Source organism: Mytilus trossulus, chromosome 12 (genome assembly GCF_036588685.1).
Source record: "Mytilus trossulus isolate FHL-02 chromosome 12, PNRI_Mtr1.1.1.hap1, whole genome shotgun sequence".
NCBI classification, from domain to species: Eukaryota; Metazoa; Mollusca; class Bivalvia; order Mytilida; family Mytilidae; genus Mytilus; species Mytilus trossulus.
In genome coordinates, this window is record NC_086384.1 from 17996127 (window position 1) to 18011734 (window position 15608).

Here is a 15608-nt window from a genome sequence, read left to right on the forward strand (position 1 = left end):
TAGGCGCCCGCCAACATTTTAAACCTTGCCACATTCTGTATGTGCCTGTTCAAAGTCGTAAGCCCATAATTAATTGGGTGTCGTTTGTTGCTTGGCTACAAATTTGTTTTTCGTTCATTATATTTTGTACACAAATTAGGCCGTTAGTTTTCTCATCGGAGCCTTTAATAGCTGATTATGCGCACTTTTTCATTGTTGAAGGCCGTACGATGACCTATATCAAGTAATGTCAATTAGTCTATTGTGAAGAGTTGTATCATTTGCAATCATAACCCCATTTTTTGTGTATAGATAGCGAAATCGTGCAAATGAATTTTTCTTTAGACTGTTAAAATTCAAATTTTAGATTTTTAAAATGTAAATAATCGTGTTTCCCTGTTCCAGTGTGAACATTTTTTTCTTTTTATAGGTGAACACGTCTGATTTAAACTTAAACCATCTCTAGCTGATGTAAATTCAATTGAATTTCACATGTATACGAATTAAATGTGGTCGGATTATTCACTTGCAAACTCGTAGCTAATGCCTGTTTAAAGATATAAGCTATCAAGTCTGTTTAAAAGTCAAAGTTAGTCCTGGAAAAACATACTACATTTACTAGCATATAAAATGTACGCTTGCAGTTCTATTTTTATATATTGTACACCGTTATGCTTGTAAAATACAAATTAGACCGTTCGTTTTCCCGTTTGAATGGTTTTACACTAGTAATTTTGGGGCCCTTTATAGCTTGTTGTTCGGTGTGAGCCAAGGCTCCGTGTTGAAGACCGTACTTTAACCTACTATAATAATGGTTTAATTTTTAAATTGTTATTTGGATGGAGAGTTGTCTCATTGGCACTCACACCACATCTTCCTATATCTAAAGACTTCATGACGTTTTCATTTTTAATCTGTTGGATGTTTCATTGATTAATACAGTTGTACTTCAGTATGGTAGAACTTCATTTATACAATTTAAGTTGTAATGTGTTGACCTAACTGTATTGGTATCTTTTTTGCAAATGATAAGTGTGTTTTTCGTCAAGAAAATCTGCTGAGACGGGTCATTTCAGACTGAAATAAACAGTTGTATTTTTTTGTTGTGGTGATACATCACTGTCTTAACTTACGGTAGTTTTTTCATGTCGATTTTCTATTCATTCCAGCATTTCGACAAACAAATTGTTTTCTCTAATGCATAGGCCCCTGTGATATGAATAACAAAGTTAATCCAATTGTAGACAAAAAAAATAAAAATCATGTGATTCATCTTTAATTGAATTATGTAATTTGTTTTGTAAAAAAAACTTATAGAAAATTAAAATTGTTTACAACTACCAATATTTAAAATGTTAATTAAAATATCTTTTATGGTGTCTCTTCACACAATTAGTATTTGGTTTCTGTAACTGTCAAAGATTTTGTTTCTTTTACTAAAATTTAGACCAATTAGGCCATCGCTAGAAATGAATAAATGACATATTAAAATAAAACTATCTATACAAAACTACATGGATATATACAATACGAAACATGATTTGTCATATTGTAAAACGCTAAGCCAATGGTCATAATAGTTAATCTATGACTGTATTTGTGTCCTTAAAACTAAACCTAAGTTATCATAGTAAGTTGGTTACAAACATTTAAAATGGAAATAAACAGATTTACATAATATTATGAAATATCTAAACAATCAAGATTTAATGTATGATAAATCCTCTTCTTTATGAAAAGAGGCGTATACTCTATTATTATTTAAAGATTTTAAGGATTAGAAAATCTAACACATTTTAATTAACAATGTATTTATTATGAATAGATCAACAAATAATGCTGGAGTCAATTAAAGACGTTTGTAAAGGAAATCAAACAAAACAGATCTTAACAGAAATAAAACAAGTTAGGGACGACATCAAAAGTTCAATGTAGGATAAAAAAAAACTTAGCTCAAATAGTTTTATCACTGCCCCCTACCCCCTCCCTTTTTAACTTAATTTGGGAAAAATGTATTGACCAGTAAGAATATATATAAAATCGATGTCAATTAAACAAAAAGCAGTTTTGACACCTCTCTCCCCACCCCAACCCCCAAACTTTTAAAATTAAGTTTTTGTATCCTTCATTGATTTTTGTATGTCTTCCCTTAGATAACAGAGATTAAGATAAGAAACATTTGTTATCACTGTTATGATATTGTAATATTGTATTTATTTATGTTGGCCTAATTTGTGTTGTATGGCCTGATAGTTTTTTTACCAAATAATCTTATAACTGTGCAGTTTAGGAATCACTGGAACAATCACAGAATGATTGGAACTTTCTAGAATGATCCTTATAAAAGATGCGTAATTTAAACTTCTACGTTATTCCAGAAACTTCCGTTGTAACTTTCCAGGATTTTCCACAATGTTCCATTATAGAGTGTTCTAGAATTTTCCATGACAACACTATATATACAGACACTAAAATTAAACTCTCATAATTAAACTTGGACATAGACATTGATAGACATTAGTATTCACAGCATTTGGATTGACACTTTTATTCTACAAACAACATCATACTGGATTGTGACCTTAGTATAGTGAACGTAATATTCAGATTGGATTCCGAAAGATTTCCGAAAACAGATAAAGATAAAAGATTGGACTCATATTTGACAGTTAAGTTGACAGTAATATTCGTGTAATACCATTTGTAAACTTTTGTATAATAAATATTGTTAAATTTTACTATTGATTTGTGTCTTTTGTTGGCTACAATTTAAAGGCGATTTCTGGCCGTAACAGAAATTGGGGGCTCGTCCTGGGATCTTAAAAATATTTTATTCAAAATTTGTTTAGTATTTTTATTATAACTAGCCAACAAAATTCTACAAAATGGCATTTGATGCTGGTAATTTTTTGAAAACGCCAGACCTGGAGAGTTTTGATAATTTAAAGAAAGAGGAATAAGTGTTGCTTGCTAAACAACTGGAATTAGTTTTTAAAGTATCTATGAGAAAACAAATTATAAAAAATTTGGTTATAGACAAATTAGTTGAAGCAGAAATTTTAGGTGAAGAGGCTCTTGATCTTAAGGTCGAAAATGTTGACACCTTTAAATTAAAGCAGCTTGAATTAGAACATGAGTTTAAATTAAAACAATTGCAAGCAGAATTGGAAATGAAGGAAAGGTTGGAGATAGAGAAAATAAAAGAAAAAGAAGATGAGTTCAAATTAAAACAAGATGAACTTAAAATTAAACAGGCAGAGCTGGAAATGAAGGAAAGGTTAGAAATGGATAAAAAAGAAAAAGAAGATGAATTTAAATTAAAAGAACTTGAAATGAGAGAAAGGCTAGAGATGGAAAAACTGAAAATTGAAATGGTCAAAGAAGAAAGCAACACTAAAGTTCACTCGAAATCAGATTATTTTGATGCAGCAAAAAATATACGTTTGGTTCCTAAATTTTGTGAAAAAACAGTTGATAAATATTTTCAACAGTTTGAGAAAATTGCAAATAATTTGAAATGGCCGAAGCCATATTGGACTACGATGCTGCAAAGTGTTTTTGAGGGTAAGGCCGCTGAAATTTATTCCGCACTTCCATCAGAAAAAAGTTCTGATTATGATATGGTAAAAAAGGAAGTTTTGAAAGCTTATGAACTAGTACCAGAAGCATATAGACAGAAATTTAGATCCTATAAAAAGTTTGATTCACAAACATATGTGGAATTTGCTCGGGGAAAAGAAGATCTATTTGATAAATGGCTTACGTCAAAGAAAACAGATAACACTTTTGATAACCTAAGACAATTGATGTTATTAGAAGAGTTCAAACAATGTGTTCATTTAGACTTAAAAACACATTTAGACGACAAAACTGTTGAGTCAATACATGATGCAGCTGATATTTCAGATAATTATACTCTTTCACATAAAAGAAGTTTCAAGGGTCAAAATGTTAATACTTCCAGTGGAAATTACAAAAATCAAAGCACTGATCATACTGATAGTAAGCCTGTTCCACAGAATAAGAGTCAGTCCAGTTATAATATGTCTAGTCCAAAATTTGATACTTTTGAGAAGAAGTCACTGACTTGTGCTTATTGTAAGAAGATTGGTCACCTGATGGCTGATTGTTTTAGACTCCAGAAGAAGAATGAACGAGATAATGAGCCGAAGACCAGTGCTTGTACGACACCTTATATTACCAGTACATTGGAATGTCCTGCGAGTCAGGCGTTTAAGTCCAGTTTTTGTGATTATATTGAGGAATATAAACCCTTTATGTCTGATGGGTTTGTTGCTATAGTTGATGATACCAATCTTCAGCCTATTAAGATTTTACGGGACACTGGAGCTTCTCTATCTTTATTGTTAGAAGGTGTGTTGCCTTTGTCTGAGAAGACTTCTGTTGGTGCCTCCGTTTTGTTACAAGGTGTAGAGTTGGGTTGTATAGATGTTCCTCTTCATCGTATTTATCTGAAGTCAGATTTGATAACTGGACCAGTTGTTGTAGGTGTTCGTCCTAATCTCCCTGTTGAGGGTGTTACATTATTGCTAGGAAATGATCTAGCTAGGAACAAAGTGGTTGCTGAACCAATTGTTACCAGTGAACCGGTGGTGGATGTTAAATCACCTGAAGATGATGCTGTATTGTATCCAGCTTGTGTTGTTACTAGGGCGATGGCTAGAAAACAACAATATGAGAATTTGCAAGAAGACAAATTTGATTACATGGACCTTTCTGACACTTTTATAGCTGACATTGAAGGTCCTGGTAGCTCAGAAAAGGCCATTACAAAACCCCCTAGTGTTAACAAGAATGTTATTATGCCATGGCCAGACGTTAACAGCCATTCATTAGACCGAGAACATTTATCCGAAGAACAACATAAAGACCCTGAGGTTCTTCAGCTCAGCCAGAGAGCTCAACCACAGGAGGAAGCATACAAAGTGGCCGAATGCTATTACCATCAGGACGGCATTTTAATGAGAAAGTGGATGCCTCCTGATGCTGCCCCAGAGGAGGAATGGAGAGTGGTGTACCAAGTGGTGGTGCCTAAAGTTTATAGGCAAGAAATTATTGGTTTTGCCCATGACACCCCCTTGGCTGGACACTTAGGTATAAGGAAGACTTGCCTAAAAATATTGCAACATTTCTACTGGCCCAGACTTAGAAACGATGTTGCAGAATACTGCAAATCATGCCATATATGCCAGGTTGTTGGTAAGCCTAACCAGAAAATACCACCAGCACCTCTTCTGCCTATTCCAGCCTTTGACGAACCTTTCAGCAGAGTTCTAGTTGACTGCTTTGGACCTTTACCAAAGACCAAGACTGGAAATGCGTATTTATTGACGATCATGTGTACATCTACTCGGTTTCCTGAAGCTATTCCGCTCAGAAATATCAAGACACCGACTATCGTCAAAGCTTTGATCAAATTTTTCACATTAGTAGGACTTCCCAAGTCTATACAGTCCGACCAGGGATCAAATTTCATGTCAGGTTTATTTCAGCAAGTCGTATACCAGTTAGGGATTGCTCAGTACAGATCAAGTGCTTATCATCCAGAATCTCAAGGTGCCTTAGAACGTTTTCATCAAACATTGAAGAACATGATTAGAACTTTTTGTCTTCAATTCGACAGAGACTGGGATGATGGAGTTCACTTTCTACTTTTTGCGGTTCGAGAGGCTGTTCAAGAATCCCTTGGATTTAGTCCCTTTGAATTGGTATTTGGTCATACTGTAAGGGGACCGTTAAAATTGATTAAGGAAAAGTGGCTTACTGAACATACTGACTTGAATCTTTTAGACTATGTATCTAGATTTAAAGAAAAACTGTATACAGCTTGTCAAATTGCTCAGAAAAACTTGAAAAATGTACAAAACAAGATGAAAATATGGTATAATAAAGATGCCAGGAGCAGAGTTTTTGAGCCTGGTGATAAGGTACTTGTGTTTTTGCCAGTCCCTGGACATCCTTTACAGGCTAAATATTGTGGTCCTTATACAATAGAGAGTAAAATTAATGATTTGAATTATATTGTAAAAACTCCAGGTCGGCGCAAACAAAATAGAGTGTGTCATATTAATATGTTAAAACCATATTTTGAGCGTACTAATGTACTATGTGATAGTAAACCAGTTGCCACTTTAGGCATGGTTAAATTTGAGAACAATCATGACAAACCAGATATTATTGAACCAACTTTTAGTTGTAAAACTATGGAAGAGACAGTTAGATTGAAAAATTCAGAAATTTTGTCAAATTTAGATTCAAAACTTGCACATCTGTCTTTTGATCGTAGAGAAGAAATAAAAACTTTGGTATTTTCTTTTAAAAACCTTTTTCCAGATGTGCCAAACAAAACCACTGCTGTTTGTCATGATGTCGGAGATGCTTCTCCAATTAAGCAACATCCTTACAGGCTCAATCCACTCAAACTTGAAGTTATGAGAAAAGAAATTAAATATATGCTTGACAATGATATTATTGAGCCGAGTAACAGTGAATGGAGCTCTCCTTGTCTCCTTGTGCCAAAACCAGATAAAACTTTCCGTTTCGTGACTGATTTCAGAAAAGTAAATTCAGTCTCAAAATCTGATTCCTATCCGATTCCAAGGATAGACGATTGTATTGACAATATTGGTCAAGCAAAATTTGCGAGCAAATTTGATTTATTGAAAGGTTATTGGCAAGTTCCATTGACACAAAGAGCTCGTGAAATATCAGCTTTTGTTACACCAGATGTCTTATTTCAATATACTGTAATGCCATTTGGCATGAAAAGTGCTCCAGCTACATTTCAAAGAATGATCAATAATGTTATAAAAGATTTAGACTGTTGTTATGCTTATATTGATGATCTTATTGTATGTAGTGATAGCTGGGAACAGCATTTAACACATTTGTATGATACTTTTGATAGATTGTCAAAATCAAATTTGACTGTTAATCTTGGTAAAAGTGAATTTTGTCAGGCCACTGTTGATTATTTAGGGCATACAGTTGGCCAAGGTCAAGTAAAACCTATTATGGCTAAAGTGGAAGCTATTTCCAAATTTCCACCTCCTACAAATAGAAAACAACTTATGAGATATTTAGGCATGATTGGATTTTACAGAAAATTTTGTTCAAATTTTGCTACTGTTGTTCAACCATTGACTCATCGTTTACGGAAAGATTCTAAATTTATCTGGAGCGAAAATTGTCAAAAAGCTTTTGAAAATAGCAAATCACTTTTAATTAATAGTCCAGTTCTGATTACTCCAGACTTTGAAAAACAATTTAAACTTGCCGATGATGCAAGCGATGTAGGAATAGGAGCTGTTTTATACCAAGAGACAGATGATAATGTCGAGAAACCTATATCATACTTTTCTAAGAAATTAGATAAACATCAGAAAAATTATTCAACTATTGAAAAAGAGTGTTTTGCAATGTTGTCAGCACTTCAACATTTTGATGTATATTTGAATCCCACTGTATATCCTGTTCTTGTTTATACTGATCATAATCCTCTCACCTTCATGCATAAAATGAGAAACAAGAATCAGAGGTTGACTAGGTGGAGTTTATTGTTACAGGAATATGATGTAATTGTAAAACATATTAAGGGTAAAGTTAATGTAATAGCTGATGCTTTATCTAGAGCTTATTCAATCACTTTGTATATATTATGTATTTTTGTTCATATTATTCATGATAAGTTTTTGTTACACTAAAACTTCTTTTAAGGGGGGGAGGTGTTATGATATTGTAATATTGTATTTATTTATGTTGTCCTAATTTGTGTTGTATGGCCTGATAGTTTTTTACCAAATAATCTTATAACTGTGCAGTTTAGGAATCACTGGAACAATCACAGAATGATTGGAACTTTCTAGAATGATCCTTATAAAAGATGCGTAATTTAAACTTCTACGTTATTCCAGAAACTTCCGTTGTAACTTTCCAGGATTTTCCACAATGTTCCATTATAGAGTGTTCTAGAATTTTCCATGACAACACTATATATACAGACACTAAAGTTAAACTCTCATAATTAAACTTGGACATAGACATTGATAGACATTAGTATTCACAGCATTTGGATTGACACTTTTATTCTACAAACAACATCATACTGGATTGTGACCTTAGTATAGTGAACGTAATATTCAGATTGGGTTCCGAAAGATTTCCGAAAACAGATAAAGATAAAAGATTGGGCTCATATTTGACAGTTAAGTTGACAGTAATATTCGTGTAATACCATTTGTAAACTTTTGTATAATAAATATTGTTAAATTTCACTATTGATTTGTGTCTTTTGTTGGCTACAATTTAAAGGCGATTTCTGGCCGTAACATCACAAGGTGTATTTGAAATGTGTGGCTTAAAATATGGAACTATGTTAAGTGTTAAAATCAAATGTTAAAAGAAAGGTGAATGTGTATATCGACCATATTATTTGGGTTTTTTTGTTGCAAAACCCGTAACGGAGTAAAATAACACCATATAGATGTGAATCTCGGATCTAACTACCAATTAAACAGTATTGTCGTGTAAGTGAACATGCATTCACATGTCTTATACAATCATGCAACAAACAACAACAACGTTCATATATTACGTCATCCCGGTCCTCCCCAACCCGAAACACAATAGTAGGAACTCGTGCTTCTTATATTATACTATTAATATTCTTGCCCTTTCTATATTATTATATATTTGGCATGCATGACAGCTTAGTTCTTTTGTCTTTGTGTTTGTTTAAAAATCAGCAGTACTTTCCTTTATATCACCGAAGAAGTGTATAGTGGCGAAATTTATGTCATGCAAAAAACTCAGAAGCAGTGCTTTTGGGTAAAATTCCAGTTTTATCTCCAAATTTTTATAGACCTGAGCGTTGCTTTAGTCTGTATACTTTTTGACATATGACCGACTGGGCCATAAACTGCCATATAGCTCTTATTACCATAGACAAATTAAACTCACATGATGTCAACATATTGTAGGAAGTGCATACTTTAACCGTAATAACTATACACCCTTCAGAGTGTATTATTCCAAATTTTGAAGATTTGGTTTATCGTAATGGAGAAAAGATACCAAGATGACGACTAAAACATATAAGTTGTCAAAAATCAGACAACAATAGCAAAACTTTTGACCAACCACAGTCCACATTACACTTCAAAGAAAACACAATATTGAGCAACACAAAATCATCATAAACCGAAGTTTACCCTGTTACGACGGATTGCCACCAAACTAAACTTTCAAATAAATAAATGAACTAAACTTTAAAATCATACAAGACTATAGCTAACAAAAGAATAAATTGAAGGGTTGTTATAAAATTCTGCCCCTGCAGTGGCCCCACAGAACCTACTCTTTAAGAAATCTGTAAAGGAGGTCTTGTACAAGCACGTGCACAGGGTGATAAAATTATGTTTCTGTACATGGGGCCTCGGATTTTACGTCTCCATCCGACGGCTCAAAGTGTATTCTAATGCAATTTGGATGTAACAATTGTTTTCATTGGCTAAAAGTTGCAGTCAAATCCACAGTTGACCAGGCGTAACTAAAGAGGGACCCGCCATTTTGAATTGATGAATCAACAAATGTTCAATTACTACTATATAATTGAAAATAAAACAACACCTTCCTCGAATTCGCCGTTTTAGTGTAATTTTATCCGAATTTGAAGCGTACAGGTAACGTTATAATCTCCAGTTTGTAAGTTTTTATTTGTATGACGTCACGTTTAGCCATCACGTCTTTGCGCCAAAATCATTCATGAAGTTTCGCGATTTTTTTTTATTTGTCAATATTTAGACCTTTTTTCAAGTTATATCGTATTATTTCTTTTTGAAATGCATTAGAATCGGAATAACAGTACTGTAGTTGAAGAGTTGCCACCGTCAATTTTGATTTGACGGTCGCAAATCTCCGTTTTACTGTCTCCGCTACGCGTCGCCAGTAAAACTGCATTTGCGACCGTCAAATCTACAACTTTTGATTTAACCCATTGGTGCTTTGTCTTGACTACTTGGATACGAAAAAAAATGTTTTTATGAATTTTGAACTTGTGAGTGCACTCATTGTGGTACTTTGTGTCTTAAGTGGGATTTTTAAGTGTTTTAATTTGTTTTTATCGCTTAAATGGTTCAAACATTTTCAACTGTTTGGATGTTACGCAATTATCTCATGTTAGGATATAATTGGATGCCCGAAATGGTGTTGTATCCTACCACTCTCTATATGAGCCAGTCCCAATCTCACAGACAGTAACTCAGTGCATGTCGTTTATACTGTATACCATATTTGTTTTTTAACTTTTGTTTATTATATGATATATTATTGATGAGTTTAATTTTTGTAAATTAGTTTAGTTATTGGACACATTCAGACATTCGGTATGTGTTGGATAGTTATTTCATTGATAATAAGGCAACATGTCCTTATTTTATAATCATTTATTTATGTAAGTATTTAAGAAAACAATGTTTTTTGTCTATTACAATATACTAGCTCATCAACATATTATCAGTTCAATACTGTCAAAACTAAAAAACCTTACAAATAAAAAACACAACAGTACAAAAGGAAATCATCAACACAATCACACAACGGCGGTAGAACAATTTATGATCGACTTTTCATCGTAAAATATTTCTGCTGAAATTTTAAAGTTATTGTTGCTCTAAAGAAGATCCAATGCAATACACTGTCGGATTGCGTTTATTTTTACATTTTGAATCATCTTTATAGTAATTGAATATAACGTAAATAGTCAATACTGTTCAAATTTAACGTACAGTAATGAAAACCACAGCTATACCAACGCAAATCACGATGTAAAATACAATCATTAACAAAATGTCGAATCCATTGCTTACATCCTTCCATGTAACACTTACAGGAGAACAATCTATACTTGGCTTATCATCGGCAATTGGTTCTGTTGAAATTGTATTATGTTTCTTGTTCCAAGGTAGACCCAAAGCAATAAACTGCCAGAAAGCGTTAATGTTCACTTTTTTATCTCGATGGAAAAGGGATGATGAATAAATAACCAATACAACTATACCACCGCTTATAACGATAGTCACTATCATCATAATAAGTAAAATACACATCGGATTCGAGGATGCGGGAATGGCTGCCGAAACTTAATTGAGAAAAATGGCGTACGACAGAAGAATGGTCATAGCTAGTCCTATTCGTTCACCTGATTCGATAGGAAGAAGAAACACGAGCGGGTTCAGCAAACTAAACAAAATAGTGGGACATACTACCATTACGCTGTAATACAACGACTCACGCTTGATAGTCATTGAAAATTCTAATGTTGAATAGTCATTCCAGGAAAATGTCATAATATTGTACGATGTAAATTGCCAATTAGAATTCGGTATAAAAAAAAATCACTAAAAGGACCCGAAGCCAGGGAAAGTATAATTTCCCATCGCTGTATAACCCCATACAAGAAACTCAAGCTTACAAGTCTGAGAATCGTAAGGAAAATTTGATATATCTGTTGTACACTTTGCTGATATGACACCTCCGAGAGGCAGGGACACATTTTCGTCGTTAAAGATAACTGCAGTGGTTTCAGTGAGTCCTTGGACGGGACCTAACACATCAACTGCGTTCTCTAGAGTTTTTGGAGGCGTCCATATCTTATCACTAGTTAATATAATATATTCTTTATTTCCATACGACGTCGGATCCCATGTAATCCCAGCATCGTTACATGTGCAAATAACACTAAATGACTATAGTTTCATCAACTTCGTCGAACTTTGATATTGTAAACAAAAAAATCCTACGGAAATTGCTAAGGGCGTGTTTTAGTCAACTTTTGGTAGGACTTCCTTTTGGTGATTGGCAAAAACATCCGTATATAATTGCTTCACATTAGATAAAGTTTGTCCGTTTGTTCTACCCAGTGTGAAAATGGTCAAAACCATGAAACATGAGACTGGCATCATTTGATACTTATGCAGTTGTAATTTGCGTTTTATATTGCTACATATAATTAATATCCTTCAACAATATCAATGTTAGTGGTTGTTTTTAACTTACATGATTTATGTCCTGCAAGATCGAATCATAATGAATGACCAATTATTTTAAAATCAACAGTAAATATCTTTGAATGTTTATAAAGGTACACTAATAAGGATTTGGCGATATTTGTTTTAAAGTATAACTATTTGAATAATACAGTAATTATTTTTCTTTTGGTCAAGCTTAATCAATTTTGTCAAGACAATAAAGATACAATTAACATATACATATGAAATCAATTTAATACGAATATATTGTACTAACACTGACCATTTTGTACTTTTACTTATGGTTTCAGCAGTTATAGTTACCATCTGAAACCCTGATTTATCAAAAACCATGCACTTGAATTTGTTTTACTTTTACTTCACGCCCCTTTTTTCTCTTTTTTCTGCTTTTTCTTATGTTTGTCCTGTATTTACTTCATGGAATCGTTCGATTCCTTGAGTCACTAATATTTCGAATACATTTACTTTTTCCCGCCAGGTATTTATTACTGTAAAACATTTTACTTTGGAAATAAAGTAATTAAAAAATATATATTCAGTTTATACGAAATGTTTTCCTAAAGAACTAGGAAATAGTCATAATACAATAGCTATATCATTCATTTCTTTTCGTCACAATAACATGTATTTAAAAGCGTCCAGCTATCAATGGAAACGATGCAACCAATGGATTTAATAGATGTACATGTCTTTTTTATGCCCCACCTACGATAGTAGAGGGGCATTATGTTTTCTGGTCTGTGCCCCGTTCGTCCGTTCGTTCGTTCATTCGTCCGTTCGTCCGTTCGTTCGTCCCGCTTCAGGTTAAAGTTTTTGGTCGAGGTAGTTTTTGATGAAGTTGAAGTCCAATCAATTTGAAACTTAGTACACATGTTCCCTATGATATGATATTTCTAATTTTAATGTCAAATTAAAGTATTGACCCCAACATCATGGACAACTAAACAAAGAAAAAGATAGTGTGAATCTCAGGTTAAAGTTTTTGGTCAAGGTAGTTTTTGATGAAGTTGAAGTCCAATCAACTTGAAACTTAGTACACATGTTCCCTATGATATTATCTTTCTAATTTTAATGTCAAATTAAAGAATTGACCCCAATTTCATGGTCCACTAAACAAAGAAAAAGATAGTGTGAAGCTCAGGTTAAAGTTTTTGGTCAAGGTAGTTTTTGATGAAGTTGAAGTCCAATCAACTTGAAACTTAGTGCACATGTTACCTCTGATATGATCTTTCTAATTTTAATGCCAAATTAAAGTATTGACCCCAATTCTACGGTCCAGTGAACATGTAAAATGAAAGTGCGAATGGGGCATCCGTGTGATATGGACACTTTCTTGTTTTTTTTCGAGTTTTGTGTGACGTCCATTTTCACTAAACTAATTAAGGGCCAATTGAGGACCTTTTACGGGTGCGGGATTTTCTCGTTGCGTTGAAGATCCATTGGTGGTCTTCGACTGATGTCTGCCTTCTGGTCGGATTGTTGTCTCTTTGACATATTTCGCATTTCAATTCTCAATTTCTATCAACTCTATTCATCAAACACTTGTTTATTAGATAAAATGAAGATCTGAATGTTCACGAATTAAAAGTTCGACACCACTAAATTTAAGCAGTACAAACTTTGTAAAAACTGAGGGATATACTTGTGAAACGACTACATAAATTTGAAAAAAACAAACTATGACAGCATTTTACATCTGAGATGGAAACGATACAATGAAACATTTAGATTAAAACATAGAGCAATCAGAGACATTATTGATAAATACCAATCCATAATGCCTCGTTCACACGTAAACTTAGTTCGAAATTGACTTCGAATCGAATGCGATTCAAATTCGCTAATCGCGTCACATATTCTCCTTTTTTAATTCGAATTGGCTTATTCAAATTATCTAATTCCCATTACAGAAACGTTTTTGTTAATATGAATTAAAATTAAACATCGTTTACACAGTAAAGCAAATTTGACGCGAATTGCATTCGAATTAGAATTAACGTTAGGACTTAAAACGTTTCGAATGCGAATTAAACTAATTAGAAATAGTAATGCGAATCGAATTCGAATAACGTGTTATCTCAATATTAAATGTCAAACTTTTTGGATTTTTTTTGGAAACATAAAGTTCTTTTAGCTACCTGCTTTTCGGGATGGATGAACGTCTGGTTACAAATTAAATGCATAATCAAGATGAGAACATGCTTTTGAAAACTGCAAATAACATTAGTAAAAATGTAAACGTCCATGTTTTTATAACCATTTAAAAATCATTTAGGTTAATAATAAAAAAACAACTGCACAAGTTCATATTCTGTTAACGAGTCTGAAAGTTTTAAACGAAATTGCGGATTAACAGAGTCACACAGATAACGTCGACGACGAGATCAGACGACTAAACTGTTTCATATGTATCATCAAAGGTTCAATTTCAGGCGGAAAAATAAATAAACATATACATAGATTGAGTTACTGAAATCGAGCTAAACAAACTGATATAAAAATCGTTCCGTTCAAAAAAATCTTATATCAGTCGTTTACCTTACACAATATATTACATATTGCAACATAATACTGCAGACCAAAAAAGGGACTAAAGATACCAGTGGGAAAGTCATACTCATAAATCGAAAATAAACTGACTAGGCCATGGCATGAAAATGGAAAGGACAAACAGACAAACAATAGTGCACTTGACAGAACATAGAAACTTGAAGAATAAGCAACACGAACCCAACTAAAATCTAGAGGTTACAAAGGACTATGATCATATTTTACTACATGTACATGTCATGACGATTCATTGTAGGAAAATCAGAAAGTAAGACTACTTATAAAATTTAGAGTTACACATTTAATTGAGTGACAAAAACAGATTTTTATTTATTCCACAGATTTGTGGTTTAAATGCAAGTCTATTGCATCCAATATTTTTATCCACAAGAGGGTTTAAGGGTTCTTTAACCTCAAAGATGTGAAATCCAAGCCTCCGGATTACTCATATGCATCGTCACAATACAATTATAGTTCAGCTGGTCATGTTTTAGTGGCCTTGCATAATTACCAATGAACAACTAAGAGAGTTATTCGCCAAGGGACAAAAATATAGAATTCCCCTGTCCATCAACTGGAGAAAAGCTTTCAAACCACTGATTGATGCAAGAAAATGGATAAAGCGTGAACCAGACTAATCAGAACCGGAAACTTTGTCTAAATGGATCAAAGATATTCGATCGTGCATTCAGAAGCGCATTCAAAAACTGCGATGTAATATGAGCACAATAGTAAACAACCCTTTAAATAATCCGGATGTTGTAGAAGCTTTGCGGGAATTTTTCGCTACATTGAAGACCTGTTCATGCGCGTAGCTACGTTTACGTCAAAACGCCCGGGCGTACACTTGAATTTAAAAGAATGAACATTTTGTTCAAAGAGAATAAGAAAATCTGGTTAAAAGCACATCATCTGTGTGATTCTTTTTGCAGTTGGTTGTAATTGTGAATAAAAATGAACTGCATTTACTTTAATCAACTAGATCCTATTATAGATTTCTTTCCATTTTCT

At 33.3% G+C, this 15608-nt stretch overlaps 1 protein-coding gene across 1 annotated transcript; it reads left to right on the top strand.

The window, feature by feature from the left end:
• The first annotated feature begins 3521 nt into the window (after window positions 1-3521).
• On the top strand, window positions 3522-9080 carry LOC134692279 (uncharacterized). Its single transcript, XM_063552729.1, has 2 exons — window positions 3522-5723; window positions 8979-9080. Exons 1-2 carry the CDS (start codon window positions 3522-3524, stop codon window positions 9078-9080), a joined length of 2304 nt encoding a protein of 767 aa, XP_063408799.1.
• The last annotated feature ends 6528 nt before the right edge of the window (window positions 9081-15608 follow it).

Coding starts and splice junctions, on each gene's coding strand:
- LOC134692279 (XM_063552729.1), top strand. CDS start 3,522: ATGCTGCAAAGTGTTTTTGAGGGTAAGGCCGCTGAAATTTATTCCGCA. Junction 5,724..8,978: donor AATTGGTATTTGGTCATACT/GTAAGGGGACCG, acceptor AACATATTGTAG/GAAGTGCATACTTTAACCGT.